The 23,726-nt window shown below is 42.6% G+C and overlaps 1 protein-coding gene across 5 annotated transcripts in view; it reads left to right on the forward strand.

Moving 5' to 3' along the window:
- Nucleotides 1-23,726, forward strand: part of LOC121271108 (transcription factor Dp-2-like) — a 219,169-nt gene that overhangs the window by 152,778 nt on the left and 42,665 nt on the right. For 4 of the 5 annotated variants that reach the window (XM_041176869.1, XM_041176876.1, XM_041176891.1 and 1 more), the window contains 2 exons: nucleotides 4,980-5,101; nucleotides 17,793-17,840. In XM_041176869.1, coding sequence (XP_041032803.1) covers nucleotides 4,980-5,101; nucleotides 17,793-17,840 — 170 coding nt within the window. The remainder of the gene's footprint in view (nucleotides 1-4,979; nucleotides 5,102-17,792; nucleotides 17,841-23,726) is intronic. The other variant, XM_041176889.1, reaches the window with a different exon arrangement.

Here is a 23,726-nt window from a genome sequence, read left to right on the forward strand (position 1 = left end):
CCCTTCAGAGACAGCTTTATCTTTTTTTCTATTTTCCCTGATGTCACCACAGTCATTAATGCCATAGTATCTTTAACCTCTCCCTGTCTTTCCCTTATCCACTCTGCTTACTTTTACCCAAATCACTGCTCTTGTTCTTCAGCCTAGGAACGTTTCTCTTACTGTTTTTGATTTTACCCTTTCCTGAATCTCCCCCACCCCTCATTACTTCAAAGCACTAACTACTGCTCCAGTTATTTGGTTCACTAGGACACTGGTCCCACCCTGATTTAAGTGGAGCTGTTTCCAGTGGAATATCCCCCTGTTTCCCCAGTATTGGCATCAGTGGCCCATGAATAAAATTCCCCCCCCCCCCCCCCCGTCCTTTCAGCCATGCATTAAACCTTCAAATCTGTTTGCCCCATGCCAAATTGCACATTGCTTGAGTAGCAATCCAGACATCATAATACTATGAGGTTCGTGTGTGTTTTTAATTTCGACCTTACACCTTAAACTCTCACTGAGACCTTGCTTAACATTTATATTAACACTTTTTAATTTAAGCTGTACTGAAATTGATATTAACAAAGGCATTCGATTAAGTGATATAAGGCTAATAGGTAAGATAAGGGCTCATGGAGTTGGGGGCAATATATTAGCATGGATAGAGGATTGGTTAAACGACAGAAAACCGATTGGCATAAACGGGGCTTTTTCGAGTCGACGGGCAGTGAATAGTGCAGTGCCGCAAGGATCAGTGCTGGGGCCCCAGCTAGTTACAACCTATATTAATGACTTGGAAGAAGAGACAGAGTAATGTAACTATGTTTTACTGATGATACCAAGCTGGGTGGAAAGGTGGGGAGGACACAGAGAGGCTGCAGAGATATGGACAGGAGTGGGCAACAAGATGGCAGATGGAGTGTAATGTGGAAAAGCGTGAAGGTATTCACTTCGGTCGTAAGAATAGAAAACAGAATATTTTTTAAAAGGTGAGAAACTTGTGAGTTGTTGATGTTCATAGAGACTTGGGTTTGCTTGTACAAGGAAAGCAGAAGGTTAGCATGCAGGTGCAATAAGCAGTTAGGAAGGCGAATGGCATCTTGGCCTTTATTGCAATGGGGATTGGAGTACAAGGATAAAGAAGTGTTGCTACAGTTACACAGGATTTTGGTGAGACCGCATCTGCAGTTTTGGTCTCTGCATTTAAGAAAGGACATACTTGCATTGGAGGCGGTACAGTGAGTGTTCACTAAATTGGTCTCTGGGATGAGGGGTTACCCCATAATGAGAGGTTGAGTAAATTGGGCTTTTATTCTCTGTAGTTTAGAAGAAGGAGAGGCGATCTCATTGAAACCAACAAAATCCCAAAGGGACTTGATAGGGTGGACACTGAGAGATTGTTTCCGCTGGTTGGGGAATCTAAAACATGGGGGCACAGTCTCAGGATAAGGAGCTGATCATTTTGGACTGAGCTGAGGAGAAATTAATTCACTCAAAATGTTGTGAATCTTTGGAATCCTCTACCCCAAAGGGTTGTGGATTCTCCATCCATGAATACATTTAAGGCTGGGGGATAGACAGATTTTTGGTGTTTTGGAATTAAGGGATGTGGGAAGCGGGTGAGAAAGTGGAGCTGAAGCCCAAGATCGTGTTGAATGGCTGAGCAGGCTCAATGGGCCATGTGGTTTACTCCTGCTCCTATTTCGTGTGATCTTGATTGAGAATTGTGTAAGGGTAGAATGGAGAGCAGGTCCAATGGTGAAACGCTATCCTGTGAGAAAGGCACATTGATATGAACAAGACATATGGCTGTGTGCTATACCGAAACACAAAGTACAAGATAATGCTTTCATGGAAGATGGTACCAGGGTTGCAATTAAGACCCGAAGCTTTGTTTGTTGCACTGAGCTATGGATTTCATTCTGGCTCTTCTTTATCCTCTCTGATGTTATGTCTCCTCTCATGTGTGAATTAGCCTTTTCTGGTTTCAAGATACATTGCGAGCAAACAGGTAGCAAAGCAGGTTGTGTCAAGTGGCTGAAAACTGGACTAAAAAAGGGAAAACTTTATAACTCTGGATTGTTAATGTTCCACTTGGCTGTCTTGTGCTTCTTGAGTGAAATGATGCTGCCGTCCTCTGCCTTGTTTAAAGAAAAGAAACATTTATATTGTGGTGCTGCATGCTAACATCGATATGTCACCATGATGCCAGTAAAAATGCTTTAGTACGTTCCATGAAAAATCTTCCCATCATTAGTTATAACTGCTTTTGAAACTTGCTTTGCTCAAAGCTATCTCTGGTAGGCTAAAGAAAGGGGGCCCTGTGTCACCTCAATAACAGACCAAATTCTGAGTATTTCAACCAGGCTGTTTACCTAGCAAAGACTATCTGGCTTTAAATGGTAAGTAGTTGAGGGGAAACGCAGTCCCAAACCAAAAGGTCTGGTGCGGAAAAGGATATTACTCTGCAGTTCAGATGCTTCTTCCGTTGAATTTGCTGTTATCTACAGACTGCTTAAATTGGGCTTTCTCATGTGGTGCCAATTGATTTGATCAATCAATCCCCTGAATAAAATATGATTTCATTTCTTCACTCATTTTTCTCAGGGGTTTATTTTAATCGATTCTTCTGGAGTATAAAATCAATTGGGAGAATTCAGCTTTAAATACAGAGTTATTGTTGACTTAACTATAGGCATTGTATAAGGATGTGTCTTTGAATGATTTTAAAACTGTGGATTTGAAATGAGCATATTGCGCTTGTGTATTTTTGTTATTGGTTCCGATCCCCTCTGTTTCCAGCGTATTTTCTATTGAAGGACAAGTTGCCTGATCACTTGCCTGTTAACATTCATTACTCGTGGTAATGACAGGATTGCGTAACCTCTGCAGCAGAGGCATCTCTCTGCAAGAGCAGCTGAGCGCAAGTGTTTTCCCTGTTACCCTGTGAGGCCACACGCACCTTAGTGCAAAGCTTCACATGCTTTCTGGTCTCCCCTTCTTGGAGAATACTTGAGCTGCAAACTGGGTTTTTATAGAAATGGAATCACTCTGCTTCCCATATTAGTGTAATAACTTGAGTCAGGTCCTGACTGAATATTGAAATAGTATATTGCAGCCAGGAATCCATTCAAGCAGTGATTTCAGAGGAGTTTAATGCAGTAGCTTTTTGCTGCCACTAAGGGAATGTATGCGGTGTTGTGCTCACAAATAACACAGACCCAGTATTGTTTTTTTTTGCAGCAATCACTTCTCCGCAACCCACTCCCAAACACACAGAAAAAAAACTGCTCAATATTGATGCTGTACTTATAAAGAATGCATGTTGAGAATAAAAGATATTTCTAGACCTGCCTTTGTTTAACTTTAGTTTCTTCTCCTGAATCTCCCATTGCCACACATTGTAATTCAGGCAATAGAATAGGCTGCAGTAATGTTGACCAGTTGTCTAGTGTTCCCTTTTTGCCTTAGTGCTAAGTGCTTGGCACAGAAACTGCTTGTACAGTTAAGTACAGGAACTCCCTGTGCAAGCCCATTTCCTACAGCTCCATGGTAGCATTTAGTGGCACTTAAATGCACTCCACATCTACCACTGTAGTTTGCTGTGCTTTGTTTGGCTTATCACGTTGAAGAATGTCAATGCTGGGAACAAACTGCACTCATGAATGTAATGTGTTAATGCTGAGTACTCAGGTGTCAGTGTAGCACTCATTACGTATAGTGTAAAATTCTTTCTCCTTAGACTCAAAAATATACTTCAAACCTAGTAGAGGAGGACACTGTAATGTGCAACTTTTAAATTCCCACATTTGCAACTTCAGCATTGGTCAGAGCTGCATTCGATCCAAAGCACCTTCAGATGTAATGGCACAGTTTCCACAGATCAGCCTGAGACTCCAGTATCTATGTGCTAAATTGTGTTCTCTGTTATCCCAGTAGCAGACTCATAGCCCCTGTTTCTTTATGCATCTTTTGAGTGTGTTGTCCAAATCACTGAACCATATTTATCAACATAAATATAAAGAGCTTGCTCAAGAGTCCCAGTTTACCAGAATTGAAACTGTGGCCGTGCCAAAGCTGTTTAACTGCGTTATACCATGTTTCTATAGATATGGCTCTTGGGGCAAAAGGGATCAAAGGATATGGGGAGAAAGTGGGAGCAGGCTGTTGAGTTGGATGATCAGCCATGATCATAATGAGTGGCAGAGCAGGCTCAAAGGGCCGAATGGCCTACTCTTGCTCCTGCTCCTATTTTCTATGTTTTTTTACTGGGTGGAGCGCATTGTCTTGTCAACTGAAACGAGGTTAAGTATAAAAAGAAGAGAACATGGCCACCAGAGCTTAAAGGGTTAACTTGTGAGGCAAGGTTTGCATAACTGTGACTTGCATTCTCTTGATATAGCATATTGAGGAGCAATCTAATCAAGGTGTTTAAAATGAATTTGACAGGGAAGATGCAGAGAAACTTATCGCTTCTCACAGGGGAATCCAGAACAAGGGGCCATAATCTTAAAATTAGACCCGGGTGATTTAGAGGTGAAATCAGGAAGCATTTCTTCACGCAGAGATCTGAAACTGATTTCCCCAAAGGGCCGAGGACATTGGGAGTCGACTGGAGCTCTCCAGGCTGAGATTGACAGGTTTTTGTTCGGCAAGGATATCAGGGAACATGGGTCTGCCTTGATCCAGTTGGATGGCCAAAGAGACTGAGTGGCCCTTTCCTGATAAATATAAAGATAAATTAAAATGCTCTCTACATTAAAAAAAAAACCCCTACAGCCTCCACATTTGTCCCATCAACACTTTATGGTTTTAGGTCTGGAAATTTGGCAAGTGTATTTTTTTAAATAAAAGCGATGATGGGCCTTCCTTTGGCACGCTATGCTGTATGACATACTGTTACAGACTACTTGTTTACTGTTATTTTGGTAGAATCCTGACTAGAGACCCGTTTAACAGGTACAAAATACTTTCTCCTTTCTGCTTGTCCCTAACAGATCATAAGCACACCACAGCGACTGAGCAACTCTGGGAGTGTTCTGATTGGAAGTCCGTACACCCCCACTCCAGCTATGGTTACTCAGAGTCACGTAACAGATCCATCTGCCTGGGTCGCAGGGTAAGCATTAACTTTTTCTTGAAAACCGCGTTCCACTTTAAGGAGCAAAACTGAAAGAAAACCTTCAGAAAATTGAATATACAGCCAAACTAACAAGTTTACAATCAGTTGAATTTTGGCCGATAGTGTAGACATAATCGTTGGATGTGAAAGTCCTATTGTTTGATTTAAGATGACAAAGTGGTCTCTGATTTACTTGGCAAAAGTACGTTGATGTTAAACTGAGAGCGCTGTTGCTTGAGGAGCTGCTGGACATGAAGATAGCTGTGCTGCTGGTCAGGGGGTGAGTGTGCTGCAGGTCAGGGGGTGAGTGTGCTGCAGGTCAGGGGGTGAGTGTGCTGCAGGTCAGGGGGTGAGTGTGCTGCAGGTCAGGGGGTGAGTGTGCTGCAGGTCAGGGGGTGAGTGTGCTGCTGGTCAGGGGGTGAGTGTGCTGCAGGTCAGGGGGTGAGTGTGCTGCAGATCAGAGGGTGAGTGTGCTGCTGGTCAGGGGGGAAACGTGCTGCTGGTCAGAGGGTGAGTGTGCTACTGGTCAGAGGGTGAGTGTGCTGCTGGTCAGAGGGTGAGTGTGCTGCTGGTCAGAGGGTGAGTGTGCTGCAGGTCAGAGGGTGAGTGTGCTGGTGGTCAGAGGGTGGGTGTACTGCTGGTCAGAGGGTGGGTGTGCTGCTGGTCAGAGGGTGGGTGTGCTGCTGGTCAGAGGGTGAGTGTGCTGCAGGTCAGGGGGTGAGTGTGCCGCTGGTCAGAGGGTGGGTGTGCCGCTGGTCAGAGGGTGAGTGTGCTGCAGGTCAGAGGGTGAGTGTGCTGCAGGTCAGAGGGTGAGTGTGCTGCAGGTCAGAGGGTGGGTGTGCTGCTGGTCAGAGGGTGGGTGTGCTGCTGGTCAGAGGGTGGGTGTGCTGCTGGTCAGAGGGTGAGTGTGCTGCTGGTCAGAGGGTGAGTGTGCTGCAGGTCAGGGGGTGGGTGTGCCACTGGTCAGAGGGTGAGTGTGCCACTGGTCAGAGGGTGTGTGTGCTACTGGTAAGGGGGTGAGTGTGCTGCTGGTCAGAGGGTGGGTGTGCCGCTGGTCAGAGGGTGAATGTGCCGCTGGTCGGGGGGGGCGGGTGTGCCGCTGGTCGGGGGGGGCGAGTGTGCCGCTGGTCGGGGGGACGAGTGTGCCACTAGTCGGGGGGCGAGTGTGCCGCTGGTCAGGGGCGAGTCTGCTGCTGGTCAGGGGCGAGTGTGCCGCTGGTCAGGGGGCGGGTGTGCCTCTGGTCGGGGGGGGCGAGTGTGCCGCTGGTCGGGGGGGGCGAGTGTGCCGCTGGTTGGGGGGGGCGAGTGTGCCGCTGGTCGGGGGGGGCGAGTGTGCCGCTGGTCGGGGGGGGGGGGGCGAGTGTGCCGCTGGTCGGGGGGGGGGCGAGTGTGCCGCTGGTCGGGGGGCGAGTGTGCCGCTGGGTGGGGGGTAGCTGTGCTGCTGGTCAGAGGGCGGGTGTGCTGCTGGTCAGGGAGGAAAATATTGGATGGAGGGAAACATCTGGAGTTTATTTACTGTCTGCAGACACATTAACATTAATCAGTGGGAATCAGGAGGAAAACTCTCTGAGGGGTGTAGTCAGACCTGGCACAAAGGAAGTTGGCTGTGTTTATTGGAGGTCAGTCATCTCAACTCCAGGACATCACTGCAGGAGTTCCTCAGGGTAGTGTTCTGGATCCAACCATCTTTAGCTGCTTCATCAATGACCTTCCTTCCATTATGAGGTCAGAAGTGGGGATGTTCGCTGATGATTGCGCAATGTTCAGCACCATTCATGACTCCTCAGACACTGAAGTAGCCCATGTCCAAATACAGTGAGACCTGCACAATATCCAGGTTTGGGCTGACAAGTAGCAAGTAACATTCATGCCACAGAAGTGCCAGGCAATGACCATCCCAAACGAGAGAATCTATCCATTGTCCCTTGACGTTCAATGGCATTACCATCACTGAATCCCCCATTATCAACATCCTGGGGGTTACCATTGACCAGAAACTACTGAACTAGCCATATAAATACTGTGGCTACAAGAGCAGGTTAGAGGCTAGGAATCCTGTGGCGGGTAACTCACCTCCTGACTCCCCAAAGCCTGTCCACCGCCTACAAGACAAAAGTCAGGAGTGTGGTGGAATGCTCCCCTCTTGCCTGGATCCGTGCAGCTCCCACAACACTCAAGAAGCTTGAGACGATCCAGGACAAAGCAGCCCACTTGATTGGCACCAAATCCACAAACATTCACTCCTGGAACACCGACACAGTAGCAGCAGTGTGCACCAACTACAAGATGTGCTGCAGGAATTCACCAAGGCTCCTTCGACAGTACCTTCCAAACCCACAACCACTACCATCTAGAAGGACAAGGGCAGCAGATAGATGGGAACACCACCACCTGGAAGTTCCCCTCCTAGTGACTCATTATCCTGACTTGGAAATATATCGCCGTTCCTTCACTGTCGCTGGGTCAAAATCTTGGAACTCCCTCCCTAACAGCACTGTGGATGTACCTACACCACATGGATTGCAGCGGTTCAAAAAGGCAGCTCACTACCACCTCCTCAGGGGCAATTAAGGATGGACAATAAATGATATAGCCCAACCAGTGAAGTCCACTTCCCGTGAATGAATAAAAAAAAACTCGACACACTGACATTAACTCGGGGTGGAAATCCTTCAAGAAAATTATATAATTATTGTGACAATGGGTGCCTAATTTAACAAACTTAAAATGTGCTCCTTGATGGTTTTACAAAATTGTTAATGTACTTTATATACAGAGCTCTTCCTTCCCCCATGTCACCTCCATCCAGCCAAGTGTCTACTGAAAACAAATGCTCCCAGAGTAGTGTTGTCCAACAGTTTCGGCTACTTGCACTATTTTTAATAGAAAACATCAAGGGTTTTGCAGGTAAAAGTACTTCACATGTATATATTTATATAACAAGCACCTCCCACCTTTCAGTATTCAAGGGAATAAAGCAGTCACAATGATCAAAACACTTTGCTCCTCGTCTTCCATTTTACTCCTTGTCTTGCATTTTACCAACAAATGTACTGGACAGTTAAAGTATGCATGTATATGCAGTGTGGATATTAGTATTGAAATCGTATCCTCAACGACTGTCTGTTACTCACATTTTTGAAAAAAAAATACTAATCGGAAATGTAATTAGATAAAATGTGTTGAGAAGGTGAGATGAAGTAAGGTGCAAGATTGACCATTAGATTCCTGGGATGAGACAGTTGTCCTTCAAGGAGAGATTGAGTAGAATGGGTCAGTATTCTCTGGAGATTAGAAGAATGAGAGGTAATCTCATTGAAACATATAAAATTTTGACAGGATTGGTGCTGAGAGGCTGTTTCTCCTGGATGGAGAGTCTAGAACTTGGGGGCATAATCTCAGGATAACGGAGTGACCATTTAGGACTAAGATGAAGAGAAATTTCAGAGAGTTATGACTCTGTGATTTTCCACTCCAGAGGCTGTGGAAGCTTGGTCATCGATTATATTCAAGAATGAGATTGATAGATTTTTGGACACTACTGCCATTTTTGTTGATTCCTAAAGTGTGGGACGGTGGAATTGAAGCAGGAGATCAGCTGCGAGCTTTGCTGAATGGCAGAGCAGACTTGAAGGGCCAAATAGCCTACTCCTGTCCCTATGTCTTAAGTCCTTACAGGAGGAGGCTTGTGTGGAGGATAAATACTGACATAGAGGTGTTGAGCTGAATGGCTTGTGTTGTAAAACACTATGTAGTCACAGCTGGATTCCCAGCGGTCCTAGAATGCAATTCCAACAGATCAACAGCTCGCCTGCGCTCTGGGATAAATTTCGGAACTGCTCCAGATTGCGCAGCTGTTGTGGGTTTGGCCGTAACAGTGCTGTGCCATTTTCCAAGATGCAGCTCCAACATCCGAACAGCAACATAGAATGAAGGGTCTAATTCCCTAGCAACTTGCCGCAGAAAGGAGTCACAATGTGTCAGATCCCGGGGGCACAAAACCCATGATGTAGTCAAGGGGACTGCTGCTGTTGTCAGGAATTTGGATTTCCAGCTGGCAGACAAGTGGAAGTGTTATAAAGATGTTTCTGATTTTCATTTTTCTTAGTACTGCTGAGAGGGAGAGTGTACCAGGAGGAAACTGTGAGGAGGCAGGTTGAGGGTGTTTATTACAAGATTTCCCCTCTCTCTCCTATCACCCCTCCCAGCCAAGTGCCCACTGGCAAGCAAATGCAACGTACCCAGCAAAATATTTATTTGGCTCTTTTGTTGACTATTGCAGTGGGAGAGTTGAGACCAAGTCATACTATGTCAGTTATCTTCCTCCAACGATTATAGCTGGTGCTTTTGGCTTATGACCCAACAAGGAATAAGATCTTTCAATTTTCTATGTGAGACACACTCACCAGGAGCTTATGGTATTGTAAAAGCAGCCAATATTTTTTCTTTGAACCAGTGCAACTGTGATTACAAAAAGGACTTTCCTTCTGTACCATGGGCAGTATTACCAGTAACTACCCCAACTATTATCAAATACGGCCACTTGTCAACATAACAATAACCATTGCATATGCTCAACAGAAAGCACAGCAATCTCCCACAAAAGCAATGGGGTAAACAAAGCAGGTACATTTTGCTGTGATGTTATCTGAGGAATAAACGTTGTCCAGGACGCTGGGGAGAACTCCCTTGCTTTTCTTCAAATGTGTCATGCAATCCTTGCATCTACCTGAATTTGTTTCTGTGAAGCTAATGTTAGGTGCATCCATGATCTTATCACAATTGAGGAGTCTCTTTGAATGTCACTGTATCTGTTACGATAGAATAGTTAATGCATTGACATTGTATATTTATCAATTTTCTGCTTTTTGCTTTGCCCCTTCTGAATTGTGTTTTTTAAGTATGCATTGCAGTATTAATTGCAATCCAATGCTTACTGGTCATTGCTGGCCAGAATTAAATCTACAGCTGTCCCCAGTAGTTTAGTATAAGCAAATACACTTTCTGACATGGTACCTACTAAAAACATTCTAGATTCCAGTTCCTTATTTGTGCTGAATTTGTAGATTTCAGCTGGAGTGGGAGGCGTCACAGTTTGTAGTCCTGGCTGGAGCTAGGGAATGGAAAAATTGGTGCATTTCCTCCTTGATTGCTATCTAGTGACATTGCAGTTTTTTTTGCAGATCATTATGACACAGCCGCTGGTATAGGCTGAGTTGTTCAAATCCCAGAGGGAAACTTGAAACAGCTGTCATAATCCATTTTTGCAATTTGTATGTTTCAAGATGCAGGCTTTGAAATCAGTAGTAATAAGATCACTTGAGTCTCAAGAGGTTTTTATAAAACCAAATTAAACATTTATTAATCCAAGAAAGATTGTAAGCACATACATATGTCTTACAAAATTACTACTATAATAACTACAAAAATCCCCTAATTAATCTCACTCTCAGTTACACCTCCATTCAGGCAAGAGTAAAACTCATAGATTTAAAAAGACCCCAGGCAGAGTACAAATTCAAAATGAGGTTTCTTGTAGACACAGTTGCAGGCATACAGGTTGATTAGATCTTAAATGCCTCTGCCTTACATACAAACTCCTTTCTGTTTATACCTAGCTTTTCCTTTGAATGTAAATTTCCCACTGTATTACTAGGTTATACATTTTACCTCTTATAAAAATAACATCCTTTGATTCCACCAATTTAATTAGTAAGCTTAAAAAAATAAACACATTGCTTGGCATCTTCTAGTTAGGTGCAAGATTTCACCCATTCTTTTGAAAGCTTTATTTAAAAATGCAAATTGCCCCCTTGACACCTATGATTTTAAACTTCCCCATGTTTATCTAATTACTTCTTTCTGTATATAAAAGCACCCAGACTAGCTGGCTTTAATCCAATTAAGAATTCACCAAGGTTCCTTTAACAGCATCTTCCAAACCCACAACCACTACCATCTGGAAGGACAAGGGCAGCAGATAGATGGGAACACCACCACCTGGAAGTTCCCCTCGAAGTTACTCACCATCCTGATTTGGAAATATATTGGCCGTTCATTCAATGTCGCTGAGTCAAAATCCTGAAACTCCCTTCCTAACAGCACATGTGGGTATACCGACACAACACGGACTGCAGCGATTCAAGAAGGCAGCTCACCACCACTTTCTGAAGGGCAACTAGAGATGGGCAATAAATGCCGGCCCAGGCAGCGAAGCCCACGTTCCATGAATGAATAAAAATAAAGACACACACAGATAAACATCGACACAGACACCACTAAACTTTATTTTAAAAAATAATTTCCAATAACATTATAGACATTAATCTCTTCATGACATGGATATTGGTTGAGGTTAGGACTGGCTCTGCTGTGAGGCTACCACTTTTCGACTAGCTCACGAACAACCACTGTTCATCATTCCTACATGAGGATTGGGAGAGGTACTGGAGGTTGCAGGCAGCTCTGGAAGTAACCCAGCATGAGTCAACATCAACAAGAGAGAAAGCGGGGGGGAGAATCTTGAATTTTTTCTGATCGGACATTTGTAGTCAACAATTAGAATCGTCTGTATAATTGTGCAAAAATATTGAAGGCCTGATCTGTATTGCTTTAAATAGTTTCACTGCTGGATAACAAGAGGCTAAAGGTTTTATTTTTATGCACTACACTAGTAATCCAGGGGCCCAGGATAATGCTCTGGGGACATGGGTTCAAATCCCATCATGGCAGGTGGTTGAATTTGAGTTCAATTAATGAATCTGGAATATAAAGCTAGTCTCAGTAATCAGTAATGGTGGGCATGGCAACTATCATCGATTGTCATGAAAACCCATCTGGTTCACTAATGTCCTTTAGGGAAGGAAATCTGCTGTCTTTACCTGGCCTGGCTGACATGTGTCTCAAGATCCACAGCAATGTGGTTGACTCTTAAAAGCCCTCTGAAATGACCTAGCAAGCCACTCGGTTCAAGGGCAATTAGAGGATGGGCAACATTAACCTTGCCAGCAATGCCCACGCCTGATGAAACAATAAAGAAAAAAAAAGTTGCTCTTCACTCTTTTTTGTCTGTTGGCCTTCAAAGCCAGAGCTTGTATCCTTATTGCGTTCATTGTGACTCATACTACGTGTAGCTTAAAAGGATTTGGTGCAGACCTTAAATTCAAAGATACGTTAAGTATCACAACACTGACATCCCTCATTTTGACTTCAGAATTCTCTCTCACACATGCTTGCACGTTCTCACCAAACCAACCAGGCCGAATGCTTTCATACAAACTGCTATTTTTAGAAGCTTGAGGCTTGATGCAGTCTGTGCAATAATCTGCTGTTGCATTTCAGGCTTGGTCCTGCCATGATGAGACACTGAGCAGAAGCCAGCACTTGGAGGGAAAGTCCAGAATGTTATTCATTAGCAGAGGCCATAGGGATAGCTCACCCATTCACCTGTGCAGTCGGGAATGGAGAAAGGGAAGGAAAATAAATTGAAATGGGAAAAGAGAAGAAGGTTGTCTTTTCTTGATGCAAAAGCAAAATCCTGCAGATGCAGGAGATCTGGAATGAAAACAGAAAATACTGGAAAAACTCAGTAGGTCTGGCAGCATCTGTGGAGAGAGAAACAGCTGTCCACGGATGCAGATTGAAGGCAGCCACAGGCTACTGAGTGCCAAGACGGGCTGTTTACAAGGCCTGCCTTGGTGCTCTTGGATTTTATATCAGTAGTTTTGTTAAATATTAGGCTCTCTAGTCTTCACCCACTTCCCATGCACCATCCATGCCAACACATGCCACCCCACCCACCTCCAATGGCCCCTCATACCTTCCATGTGTACTTAATACCGCACACCCACCCCCACAGCCCCTTGTAGCCCCATGCCAACTGACTCACCACCCTTTGCTCTTACACCCTCCATGCCAACTCACCCAGTACGCATCATGAGCAAACCTCAGGAGCCATTTTGAGACGAAACAAAATGTCCAAATATTTATTACTGCCTTTGCTTTAGTAAAACAAACTCACATTCATGAAAGCCCATTCAAACCATTTAAATCCCTTCAAGTGCTTAGTCCCTTCTAAAAACAGACTTGTATTCATGACCCCACATCAAAGACAGATAATCCTTTAATAACCTCTTAGAGTTGTCAATCAAATTGTAACCTTAGGATTCTCTACTGAGATAATGATAGATTATGGAAAGCAGCCAAATATTAATAATAAAAACAGAAAATGTTGGGAAAACTCAGCAGGTCTGGCAGCATCTGTGGAGAGAGAAACAGAGTTACTATTTCAAGTCTGTATGACTCTTCCTCAGAGCTGAAGAGCGGTAGAAATGTGACGGGTTTTATACTGTTGAAGAGAGGGGATGGAGCAAGTGGAGTAAAATGGAAGGACAGGGATAGATAGGAACTCAGGAAAGATTTGACAAAGGTGTCATGGACACAAGTCAAAGGTCGTGGTAATGATAGCGTTGAAGACTGAGTTAGGTGCTAATAGTAATATAAAAGTCAGATAGCAGAAAATGTTAATAGGAGAACAAGGGTCAGTACTCTCTGAAAACAAAACATGAAAACAGGGCACAGACTGACCCTTGTGAGGGGGTGATGGTTGGGGGGAAAAAAAATCAAAATGGAGGACAGAGTTCACAGTCTGAAGTTGTTGAACTCGATGTTAAGTCCAGAAGGCTGTAAAGTGCTTAATCAGAAGATGAGGTGCTGTTCCTCCTGTTTAATCAGAAGATGAGGTGCTGTTCCTCCTGTTTAATCAGAAGATGAGGTGCTGTTCCTCCTGTTTGCTTTGGGCTTCACTGGGACATTGTAGCAGGCTGAGGAAAAAATGTGAGCATGAGAGCTTGAAATGGCAAGTGACAGGGAGGTCAGGGTCATGCTTGCGGACTGAGCGAAGATGTTCAGCAAAGTGGTCACCCAGTCTGTGTTTAGTCTCCCCAGTGTAGAGAAGACCACATTAATAATGACATAATGATAGCTCTTGGGATAATGTCAACAAACAGCTATTGTAACTGCTAGAATAGACTTTTTTTCACAAGCAGTCAATTTTTTAAAATAATTTAAGGGGCTGGGGATTTAAATTACTTCACATTATGACAGTTCTTACAGATTTTATCCTCCCTTCAGGAGCATCTATGACTACTCTTTAAAAAAAAAATTGTGATTTTCCAAACTGCGCATTAAGGCCCTTGCTACCGTGGAAATGGGGTTTGTTTGAACCCAGCACTGAGTTCAAATGGCCCTGCTGAGTTCAGGTTTCCTTTGTGTGTGTCATGATTTGCCCCATTTCCCCTACCTGCGAAAATTGGCTCTGTCGAAATGGGGATGGAATTTACGGGTCCCGCCCACCACTTTATAGCTCCATGGAGTCTCCATGACTCCACGAAAAGTTGGACCTTAAATGTTTCAAGTCCGTGACCTTTCTTCAGAACTTCGAAAAGTTAGAAATATAATAGGTTTTGAACAAGTGAAACTAGAGAGAGTGGGAGAAAGAACAAAAGGGGACGTCTGTGGTAGGGTGGAGGTTAGAAGAGATTAAATGACGAAAGGTTTCATGGTGAATGGCCAATGCGATAATGGACCAAAAAACAGAAGATGTGTCTAGAGGACGTATCAATAACAGGATCCTGAATAGCTGCCATCCAAAAGCAAAGGACAGGAAAGAGGGAAATGAGAGAGGAAAAAAACAAACCCGCAAAAAAAAGCAAAACGAAATGGAAATAGTCACCTATCATTTTAATTCTCCCTCTTGTTCCCACTCTGACCCTTCTGTCCTTGACCTTCCAGTAAAGCTCAATGCAAGTTTGACAAACAGCACCTCATCTTTCAACTGGGCACTTACAGCCTTCTGGACTCACCATTGAGTTTTAAAGGTTTGATTCGTAACCTCTGCCCCCCATGTTTTTTGTTTGTTTTTTCTTTGCTGGTTTGTTTTTTATCCTCTCGTTTTTCTCTCTTATTTCCTTTACTTTGCATTTGATGGCGGCTTTTGAGGATCCTGCCATTGACACCTCCTCTAGACACAGCTTTTGTCGCATTATTACTCCCTTTGACCCTGCACCTTGAAGTCTTTTGTCAGTTAATCTTTCCTGCTGCCACACTTTCAATTACTCAAAACCTATTACATTTCTAACTTTTCCAAGTTCCGATGAAACGTTAATTCTGTTTCTTTCTGCACAGGTGCTGCCAGACCTGCTGAGCATTTTCAGCACTCTGTTTTTATGACTTCTACTGATGGATTGGATTTAATTTTCTGGTTCACCTTAAGCAGTAAATATTTCTTGCTGCTGTAATTGCTGAATGAGGGAACCCCATTTACTTGCTGCCACTAACCTCCATTTTGAAGGTCCAGTTTGGTAAAGTTCAGTGTCAACTCTTTTTTAAAGATTTGGGCATTAGATGGTGAATTACTCAAATTCAGCCTGTGATACATAAATCTGAAACTGTTCTGCCAAGGCTCTGAGCACTTCCTTAAATTTTGACAGAAGGGTCAAGGGGTGTATGTTCTGTGTAAAAGTCCTCTTTCATTTGCTCTTAAAATAAGCTACGACACTATCTGCCAATTATTAAACATACTTGATTAAGTGGCAAGCAACCATTTGGATCTCTGCTCTCCGCCCGAATTGCTTCAGTTATGTAGGTTACTGGGCTGGGCGATCCATGTTCATTCTGGACTAGCTCCATTTGAGCCACATTGGAGACCTGTGATATTGCAGGGTTCAAAATAAAAGTTATTGGATATCTTGGTGTAATATTGGTTCTTGTAGAGCATAAACACTAGCATGAGCCTATCGGGCTGAATGGCCTGTTTCTGTATTGGTAATGCTTTCTAACATTGGACTGGATTTTATGGCTTCCCGCTGGCGTACTTGAAGGTGGGGGAGCTGATAAAGTAAAGTGGGTGGCCTTCCTACCCACACCTGACCTGCCTCCCGTATTACGGGTTGGTGGGGAAGGCATTGGGCAGCCCACTTGCTCTTGGGCCTATTGAGGCCCTTAAGTGGCCAATTAATGAGGCCTCCGCCGCTATTTTATATGCGGCAGGAGGAGGCAGAGGCAAGGTGGGTAGCCCGGCAGCTTTCACTGCGTGGGCTACTGTCGGGCAGGAAGCGGGGGGTGGTACCTCCTTTGGGGGGGACCCCTTTGCCCATCAGAGCCAAGATCGTACCCCCCCCTTCAAGCCTCCCCTCTGATCTCACAGGCCCCCAACCCCACCCCCTCACTTGGGCCTGCCAGCCAGGCCTGTCCAAATCCCAGACTTACCTTTAAGTCCCGGCTCTATTATTCTTCCTCCTCGGGGACTGCCCGAAGTCCCAGCATTGGCCACCACTCAATCTTGGCACTGTTGGGACTAAAGAGCTGCTGGCTAATCAGGTTGGCCGGCAACTCTCTAGGGTGGGACTTTCTCCTCAGGTTTGGGGGGGTGGGTGGGGGGTGCCTAAGACCCATCCTAAAACATTTAAAGCTGCTCCTTGCATAATATTGCTGTGGGCCAAGCAGGTTTCAAGTGGGCAGGCTGACGACAGACTTTTGGTTTTGGTGGGGGTGGTGGCGTCGGGGACTGTAGCCTATTACCTTTTCATTATGGAAAGAGAAAAGGGAAGAGGTGAAGAGAATGTTACGAGTTTGGTACAGCTGACAAGAAAATATTAATTTGTAAGTTAGAATTGTCTCTTGTTCAGACATGTTGGTTGTTCAGTGATAATCTATCTGCCAAGATGGCTATTAATTAATTGTGAGATTTAAAATATGAAAATACATGGGGAAACAACAAGGAAATGGATAGAATAGATAGCTCCAATGTGGAACTAGCATCTGCACAGATACCAAGAATCAAATGACCGCACTTTGTGCTGAAGTTTCTATGACTCAGTTTTCTCTTGCTCTTATTTTACTTAAGAAAATAATCTGCAAATAGTTTGTCCAGTGTTCCCACTAATTTGCATAAAGTGTTAGATTTTATAGACGTTGGTGTCTTGCTTTAAGATTTTGTCATTAATAGCAATACCAGGAGCAGCATTTTCAAATCCCCTGGCCCATGAAATTCAAACAGAACAAAATTTGCAAGTAAGAAATATAAGAGCAAATAGATTTGAGTTGCTTGAGTTTAATGGAATTAAAGAGTTGGAAATCACCTACAGGCCAGAATTTGACATTCCTACACTAGGCAGAAGACCAAAAAAGCAGTCATCAGTGACTATTCTTCATTGGTGGTGCTATTTTTGCTCCTGATTCTCATTGGTAGCTTCTTAAGACCAATGAATGACTGGAATGGAAACATAGAGTTGTTAATGTTGTAATAGAACATTTGGCATAGGAATTAACATGCATTAAATTAAGATACGCTTTCATACTTAGTGATGTTTTGAAGTGACGTCTTTTTTACCTAATTATTCAGAAAAAATTGTGCAAGGTGTAGTAAAATATCCCCAAAATAGTAAATTATGAAGAGCATTAATTTCTTTTAAAATGCTGTAGGTAGATATGCAATTCTAGGATTTCTTGTATGTAAGTAAAAGTTTATGAAAACTAAAAATTCTTGTCTGCTGTACTGTTAAAAAGCCAGCTGAAGCAGCCTCTATTTTTAAATTACCATAGAGTTTTACAGGCTATTTTTATATATTCTATTACGAAAGCTATCCCTTTTTCCTTAAATTTCGAATTGGCTTTTTCTTCCTTGCAGGAGCAGAAAACGTACCCATGAATTTATTGAATCTGATTTTTCAGACAAGTAAGTACATCTTAGCATTTTAAATAAACTCTCATCTTTCCTGATGATTATTTCCCCATCTTAGTTGAAAAATTATGTAAACTTTTTTTTTTGGACATCGCAGTCTTTCAGGCATGAGAGTGCCTTGTCCATTTTGATTTATTTCCTGTGACTAAAAATAGCTTTTCTTTCAGAGGGCTGTAACCTTGTTACACATGAATGCTAGAATAACTGTCATGGAATAAAGTCTCCAGAGAACAGGGGGCATCTGCTCTTTTCCTTTACACAGGCTCTGCTCAATTTCATTTCAGGAGGCTTTCCTGCAAAATAAGCTGCAGTGTGTCAATGTATACTTGGAAAATATGCCCTTAATTTAGACTGGAAAGCTTTCGAAAACAGTGTATTTGCTGTGTTTTGTCTTCAGTCTCGATTTTACATTTATGTGTGCGCACTTGTATGTATTTTTTTCATGTGTGAAAATATAAATGTCCAGGATAAGTGATAACGCCTGCAATTAAATTTAATATTAGCAGTTGCTGCTATATGCCTTTGTACTTATATTTTAAAAAAAAAATAAGATTGGAAGAAAGTTTGTGTTATTGATATGGCAATTAATTAATGCAGCCACAAATAGAAGGCTTACAATATATGTATTTACTTTCTATCATTTTTAATTTGTGTGTGGCATATAACCTGATTTAAGGAAAGCCATATTTAACAGATCCACATCCCAACTTTTCATAAATCATCCTCATTCCTGACAGTACCACTGACCAATGGTAACTTTATTTCAATATATCTTTTACGCATTGTAGTTTCATAAAAGTAGAGGCAGTGTTAGTAATTTCCAGATAAATTCAGTTTCTTGCGTAAATAGAAAATGATAAGTCACATCTTCTATAATCAATGCATGTGGGGTTTTTTTTCTGTATTTAAGTAGTTGCAGGTCAGCTATTTACCAACTTGGAGTGCTTGTAAATCTGCTTATTCAGGTTTTAGTGCTGTAACATTTTAAAGCACAGTGAAAATTTCTGAGATGCCTCACCAAACAATTTCTAAGTATTTACAGATCCATCAGTTCAGTGACATATATAGCTTTTAAAACAAAACAGAAATGATTTTACTGAAGGGTCCTTCGATTTGGTTCAACTCCAACAATGCAGCATTCAAACAGCTCACAGCCTAGCAGCCAATTCAGCGGACAATATAGTTATTGCGCATTGACAGACTTGATTCCTGAACCTTGTAACTTATTCATAGTCACAATTTGGAGCTAAATTGCTGTAAAAGTGGTTCATTTATGATATAAAAGTGAGAAATAAATGAAACTTTTTTGGATGGTTTTATTTATTCAGAATGCAGTTATGATTCATAGGTAAATCTGCAATGATAAAATTTGCCAAACAGTGAATATTTTGTTTACTGGAGTCCTATTGTTTTTTTGGTTAATATTTCCTGTGTTATATTTCACCTGCAGAAGCTTGTTTTAAACCCTTTTCCCCCCTCTAGAGCAACTGTAAGAGATGAATGGTATAGGCTGGCCGCTCATATTGTCATTATTGATGCTATGGGCAGGAACTTGAGCCCCTGCTGGGGCCAAGAACAGAGGTGGAAGCCAAAAGTAGCTCTGCCAGCCATTGTGCCATTTCCTCAGCTCCATCACATCCGAGGGCCATTTTGGTGGCGGGGAGGGGAGGGACTGGGATTTTCCAGTCAGCCACCTGGTCCCCGCAGGCAGTGGGGGCCAGTTCAGGTGGCTGGAGGCAGCCTCCCAGCAGCACACTGAGGGGTCTGCGCTCTGGACAGGACCACAGGCCCTCCCCTGCCTGCCTGGGTGCAGGAACACCCACAGGCCACCTGGTAAAGGGGCTCCCCTGCGCACGGTGGTGGCCTGGCTGTGATAGCTATTTTTAAAAATTTAAAGACGCTGGAGAGAGGGCATCTCCTGTTTTGAAACACCCTCTACTTACTCTCTCCTTTGCAGCCTGTTGCTCGTTTCAAACTGAAAGGCCCCTGATTGGCCCTCCAGCTTCAAGAGCTTTCCTGCTGCTCTTAATTGGTCAGACCGAGGGAAATCACAATGGATGACTGTTTCCCACACAGTGCTGGCTTCTGACTCCCATTTCAGCCTGATGGCAGGGTTCAGAAACTCCATGTTCCTTGGAAATTTTTTGGGAAGGTCCAGTTATGTAACTTGGCCTGGCACTGATGTGGACATTGATGCTTCTATCTGTCTATGTCACAGCTGCTTTGCCTTAACTTTCTATGCTCTCTACCTCACCAGTTTTCAGATTGTCCTGAGTCCATTGTTACACCTGGTACTATAGCCATTTCCATGTACTGAAGTCCATGTGCCACAAACCAGAGCTGGCAGCCCACCATTTGAATAGCACCACCAATGTCTCATTAATAAATTTACCAGATGGATGCATAATTGGCAAATGAGTTTCAATATAGATGTGTGAGGTGGTGTGTTTTGGTAAGAAGTATAAGGAGGCCATATAGCTTTTGGATGTTAAGAGCCTCTATGAGCAAAGGGATCTTGGGATACATAAATCACTATAAGTGACACTGCAGGTTAATACAGCAATTTAAAAATAGCAAATCAAGTGCTGGGGTTCATTTGGAATTGAAACCAGGAAAGTTTTATATTAAATTTGTATAGAACCTTGGTTATACCACACTTATTATTTAAAAAAGGAAAACCCATATCACAACCTTCAGAATGCACACATCACCACATACACAAGCATGCAAAATTACAAGTTATACAGTAGGAGGCTACTTTTTGCACTTTCTGGTCTCCATAATATAAAAAGGATATAGAGGAACTAAGGAAGGTTGAAAGAAGATTTGCTGGAATGATACCTACCAGAAAAGATATAACAGGCTGGGGCTCTTGTCTCTAGAAAGTAGATGTCTGAGGGGTGAGCAAATAGAGGTCTTCAAGATTATAAGGGGTTTGATAGGGTAGATGTAGTGAAGATGTTTCTACTTTTGAGTGAAACACAAACTAGGTGTGAGAAATATAAGACCATCGCTAATAAATCTAATAGGGAATTCAGGATAAACATCTTTATGCAGTGATTGGGAAGAATGTAGAACTCTACTACAGGGAGTAGTTGAGGAGAAAAGCATAGATACACTTAAGGGAAAGCTATATAAGCACATGAGGAAGAAAGGATTGGAGGATATGTTGATGGAGTGAGATGAAGAAGGGCGGGCACAAATACCAGCATGAGCCTGTTAAGTTAAGGGGCCTATTTCTGTGCTGTAAGTGCAATGTACATTAATCAGCCTTTCCTCGTCTCTGGCACTGTCTCAATTCTGTCTAAGACCATTTTAATTAACACCCCTGTCTGGACCTCTTTGTACACAGGCCTGTCTCCAACTGCATGCTTACCCTTGTCACCATTCACTGTTCAAGTTCTGCTTACCTCTTGTAAAGAGACTGCTCTGGCCAATTTCTTTTTGTACATGTGGGGAGGGCGAAAGGAAGGCACCCCTACCTACGCAGTCTAGAAGGGAAGGTAAATTACTTTTGACGGGACAAAGCTGCCCACCCTTAACAGTCAGGTTAAGGCTTTGGATAAGAGAAAATTATATACTCTTGTCAGTCAATAATGACCTGTATTTTATAGAAATTTTCAAAAAAAAACTTCTGAGTACGGATAATGCCATAAGCATGGTAACAAGTTGGACAAACTTCTAACCAATTTCCTGAAGCAAGCTAGGGACCATCCCAACAATCTGAACCTGCAAGAGTGCTGTAACATGACCCTTGGGCAATAGATCCAGCATTCATCGTATTGCAGAGGGCTGTACAAATCCACAGCAGCACTAGTGGTGTACAATTATTACTAATATGCAAAAGGAAAGTGACCAGGGTGGTATCTTTACAATAGGTAATCCTCAACCAAAATAAGTGGAATAAACAAGCTGGTCTCTCCCATTCCCTAGGTAAAGTAACTTCAGCATTTCAAGAGATTGGTGAAGTACATTCCCCCAAAATACAGACAACAGCCATTACATTTCTGAGCATGGGAAAGAATGCAAATAACTATCGTTCTAATAGAACTACCAGTCCTATAATTTCCCCATTGTTCCTCCTCTTCCTTTACTGCATTGCAACTGCCTGGTGCTGCACATTTAAAATCAGGAGCCCAATACACAGGGAATAGTATGTGACCCCAAGTATCATCCCTCTGTGGCACAGCATTCCTAAGATTGGTCCTCAAACAATGCATTATTTGAGAGATTATAGTTTTTAACAAAATGTACTGAAGAATTTGTGGTGTGCCATGAAAACAATCATATGACTACAACGCAACAAAATTAATTGCAGTTTATTACAGTTTTGAAGAAGAGGCTGTTAAGTTGATAGTTGTCAAGAATGGCATTAAGATTTTAGCTAATTTAATTTTGGACAATTTATTGCTGCCCCCTCCCCCACCACCACCTTACCCTCAGCTCCCTTGCTTTTCTTCTCTGTCACACTTGGACCCATCCTGAGGCATCTCTATCATTTATACATGTATGAAAACTCTAATAATAATGTTCGGTTTCATTTTACTCTGCAGTTTACACCTGTTCCAGCCACACCATGAAGTGATGCATGTTTCATTTCCCTTCTGTTTTTCTCCCTGATATATTGCTGAAACTAAATCATCTTAATATGAACTGTCGTTATGTTTTAGCCAGAAACCAGTTTACCATGTCCTGAAAATGCACCTTTTCTTCCTTAAATAGAAACTTATTAAATATTAATAACTGTGAAGGAATCTTACTTCATTATAGTGATGCACTAGCTGCACTGAGGGACTGCGCTCTGCAATTGCCTCATACGTCATTATGGCAGTGGCAATTCAGCAAATCCTCCAGTGAATTAACAAATGCAATTAAGGTTTCAGTACTCTTTTCTGTTGATGCTCATCACATAGTAGTAAGTTCCCATTTCCCCATAGAAACTAATTTTAAAATTCTTCATGAGGAAAAATACGTTTTACTTTTTTTAAAAGAAATGATGTGGGGAAACTCCCAGGAGAAATTTCCCTCTTGAGTGGCTTAATGTGTTGCCATTTTATTGCCTTATTTCATTCAGTAGTTTACACTGTTACAGGTTAAGATATCCAGAACTAATTCCTTTTGGCAGCTGAATGGTTTTCCTTGCCACCTAGCAACTACTGCAGCTATCCAACTTACTGTGCAGAGATTTGCTACTGCAGCTGCTTACTAAAGCAACTCATTTCTTTCACTAAGAAAGCAGTTTCTGCTTAAAGAGACAGCCCCATATTGTTGATTATAGCAATGCCAGAATCTTGAAATGTGATCACTGCCTTTCACAGTGTAGCAGGTTCATGTTCTCATACAGTATTTTAGTAAACATTAACAAAAAAACACATCAGTTATCCACTTACGAGGTTGCTTCGAATTCATATAGGTAATGGAGGCTTTTTTCACCGATTCTGGCCAGTTCCTGGTGATAGAATGTATTTTTCCCCAAGCTATATACAGTGCTCCTTGTGATCCCGGAGAGCTCGTGCTCTCGTTGTCTTGCAATCTGATCCATTTATCACCCAAGAAAATCATCAGATTGAAAAGCTGAGCACCAGTGTGTAAGGTGGCCTGCTTTTGCAGAAGCTTCGATAAAGCTTACTTGATTAGCACATCCAGCATAGTTGTAACTGCAGAGTTTTTCAACTGCATGATTTGCAAACTACCTAATCAAATTGACAGTGAGTTTTTGGTTGTCGTCTTATAGTCAATTTATATATGTGCCTATTGTCGTTTCAAATCATTTGCTCCGTTATACTCTAATATGATATAATATATATATATTACATGTAACATTAGCTTTCCTTCTTTTCTTGTGTATAAGTAAGATTATTATTTGTCTACCATCTGCAT

This window comes from Carcharodon carcharias, chromosome 2 (assembly GCF_017639515.1).
Source record: "Carcharodon carcharias isolate sCarCar2 chromosome 2, sCarCar2.pri, whole genome shotgun sequence".
Classification (NCBI taxonomy): Eukaryota; Metazoa; Chordata; class Chondrichthyes; order Lamniformes; family Lamnidae; genus Carcharodon; species Carcharodon carcharias.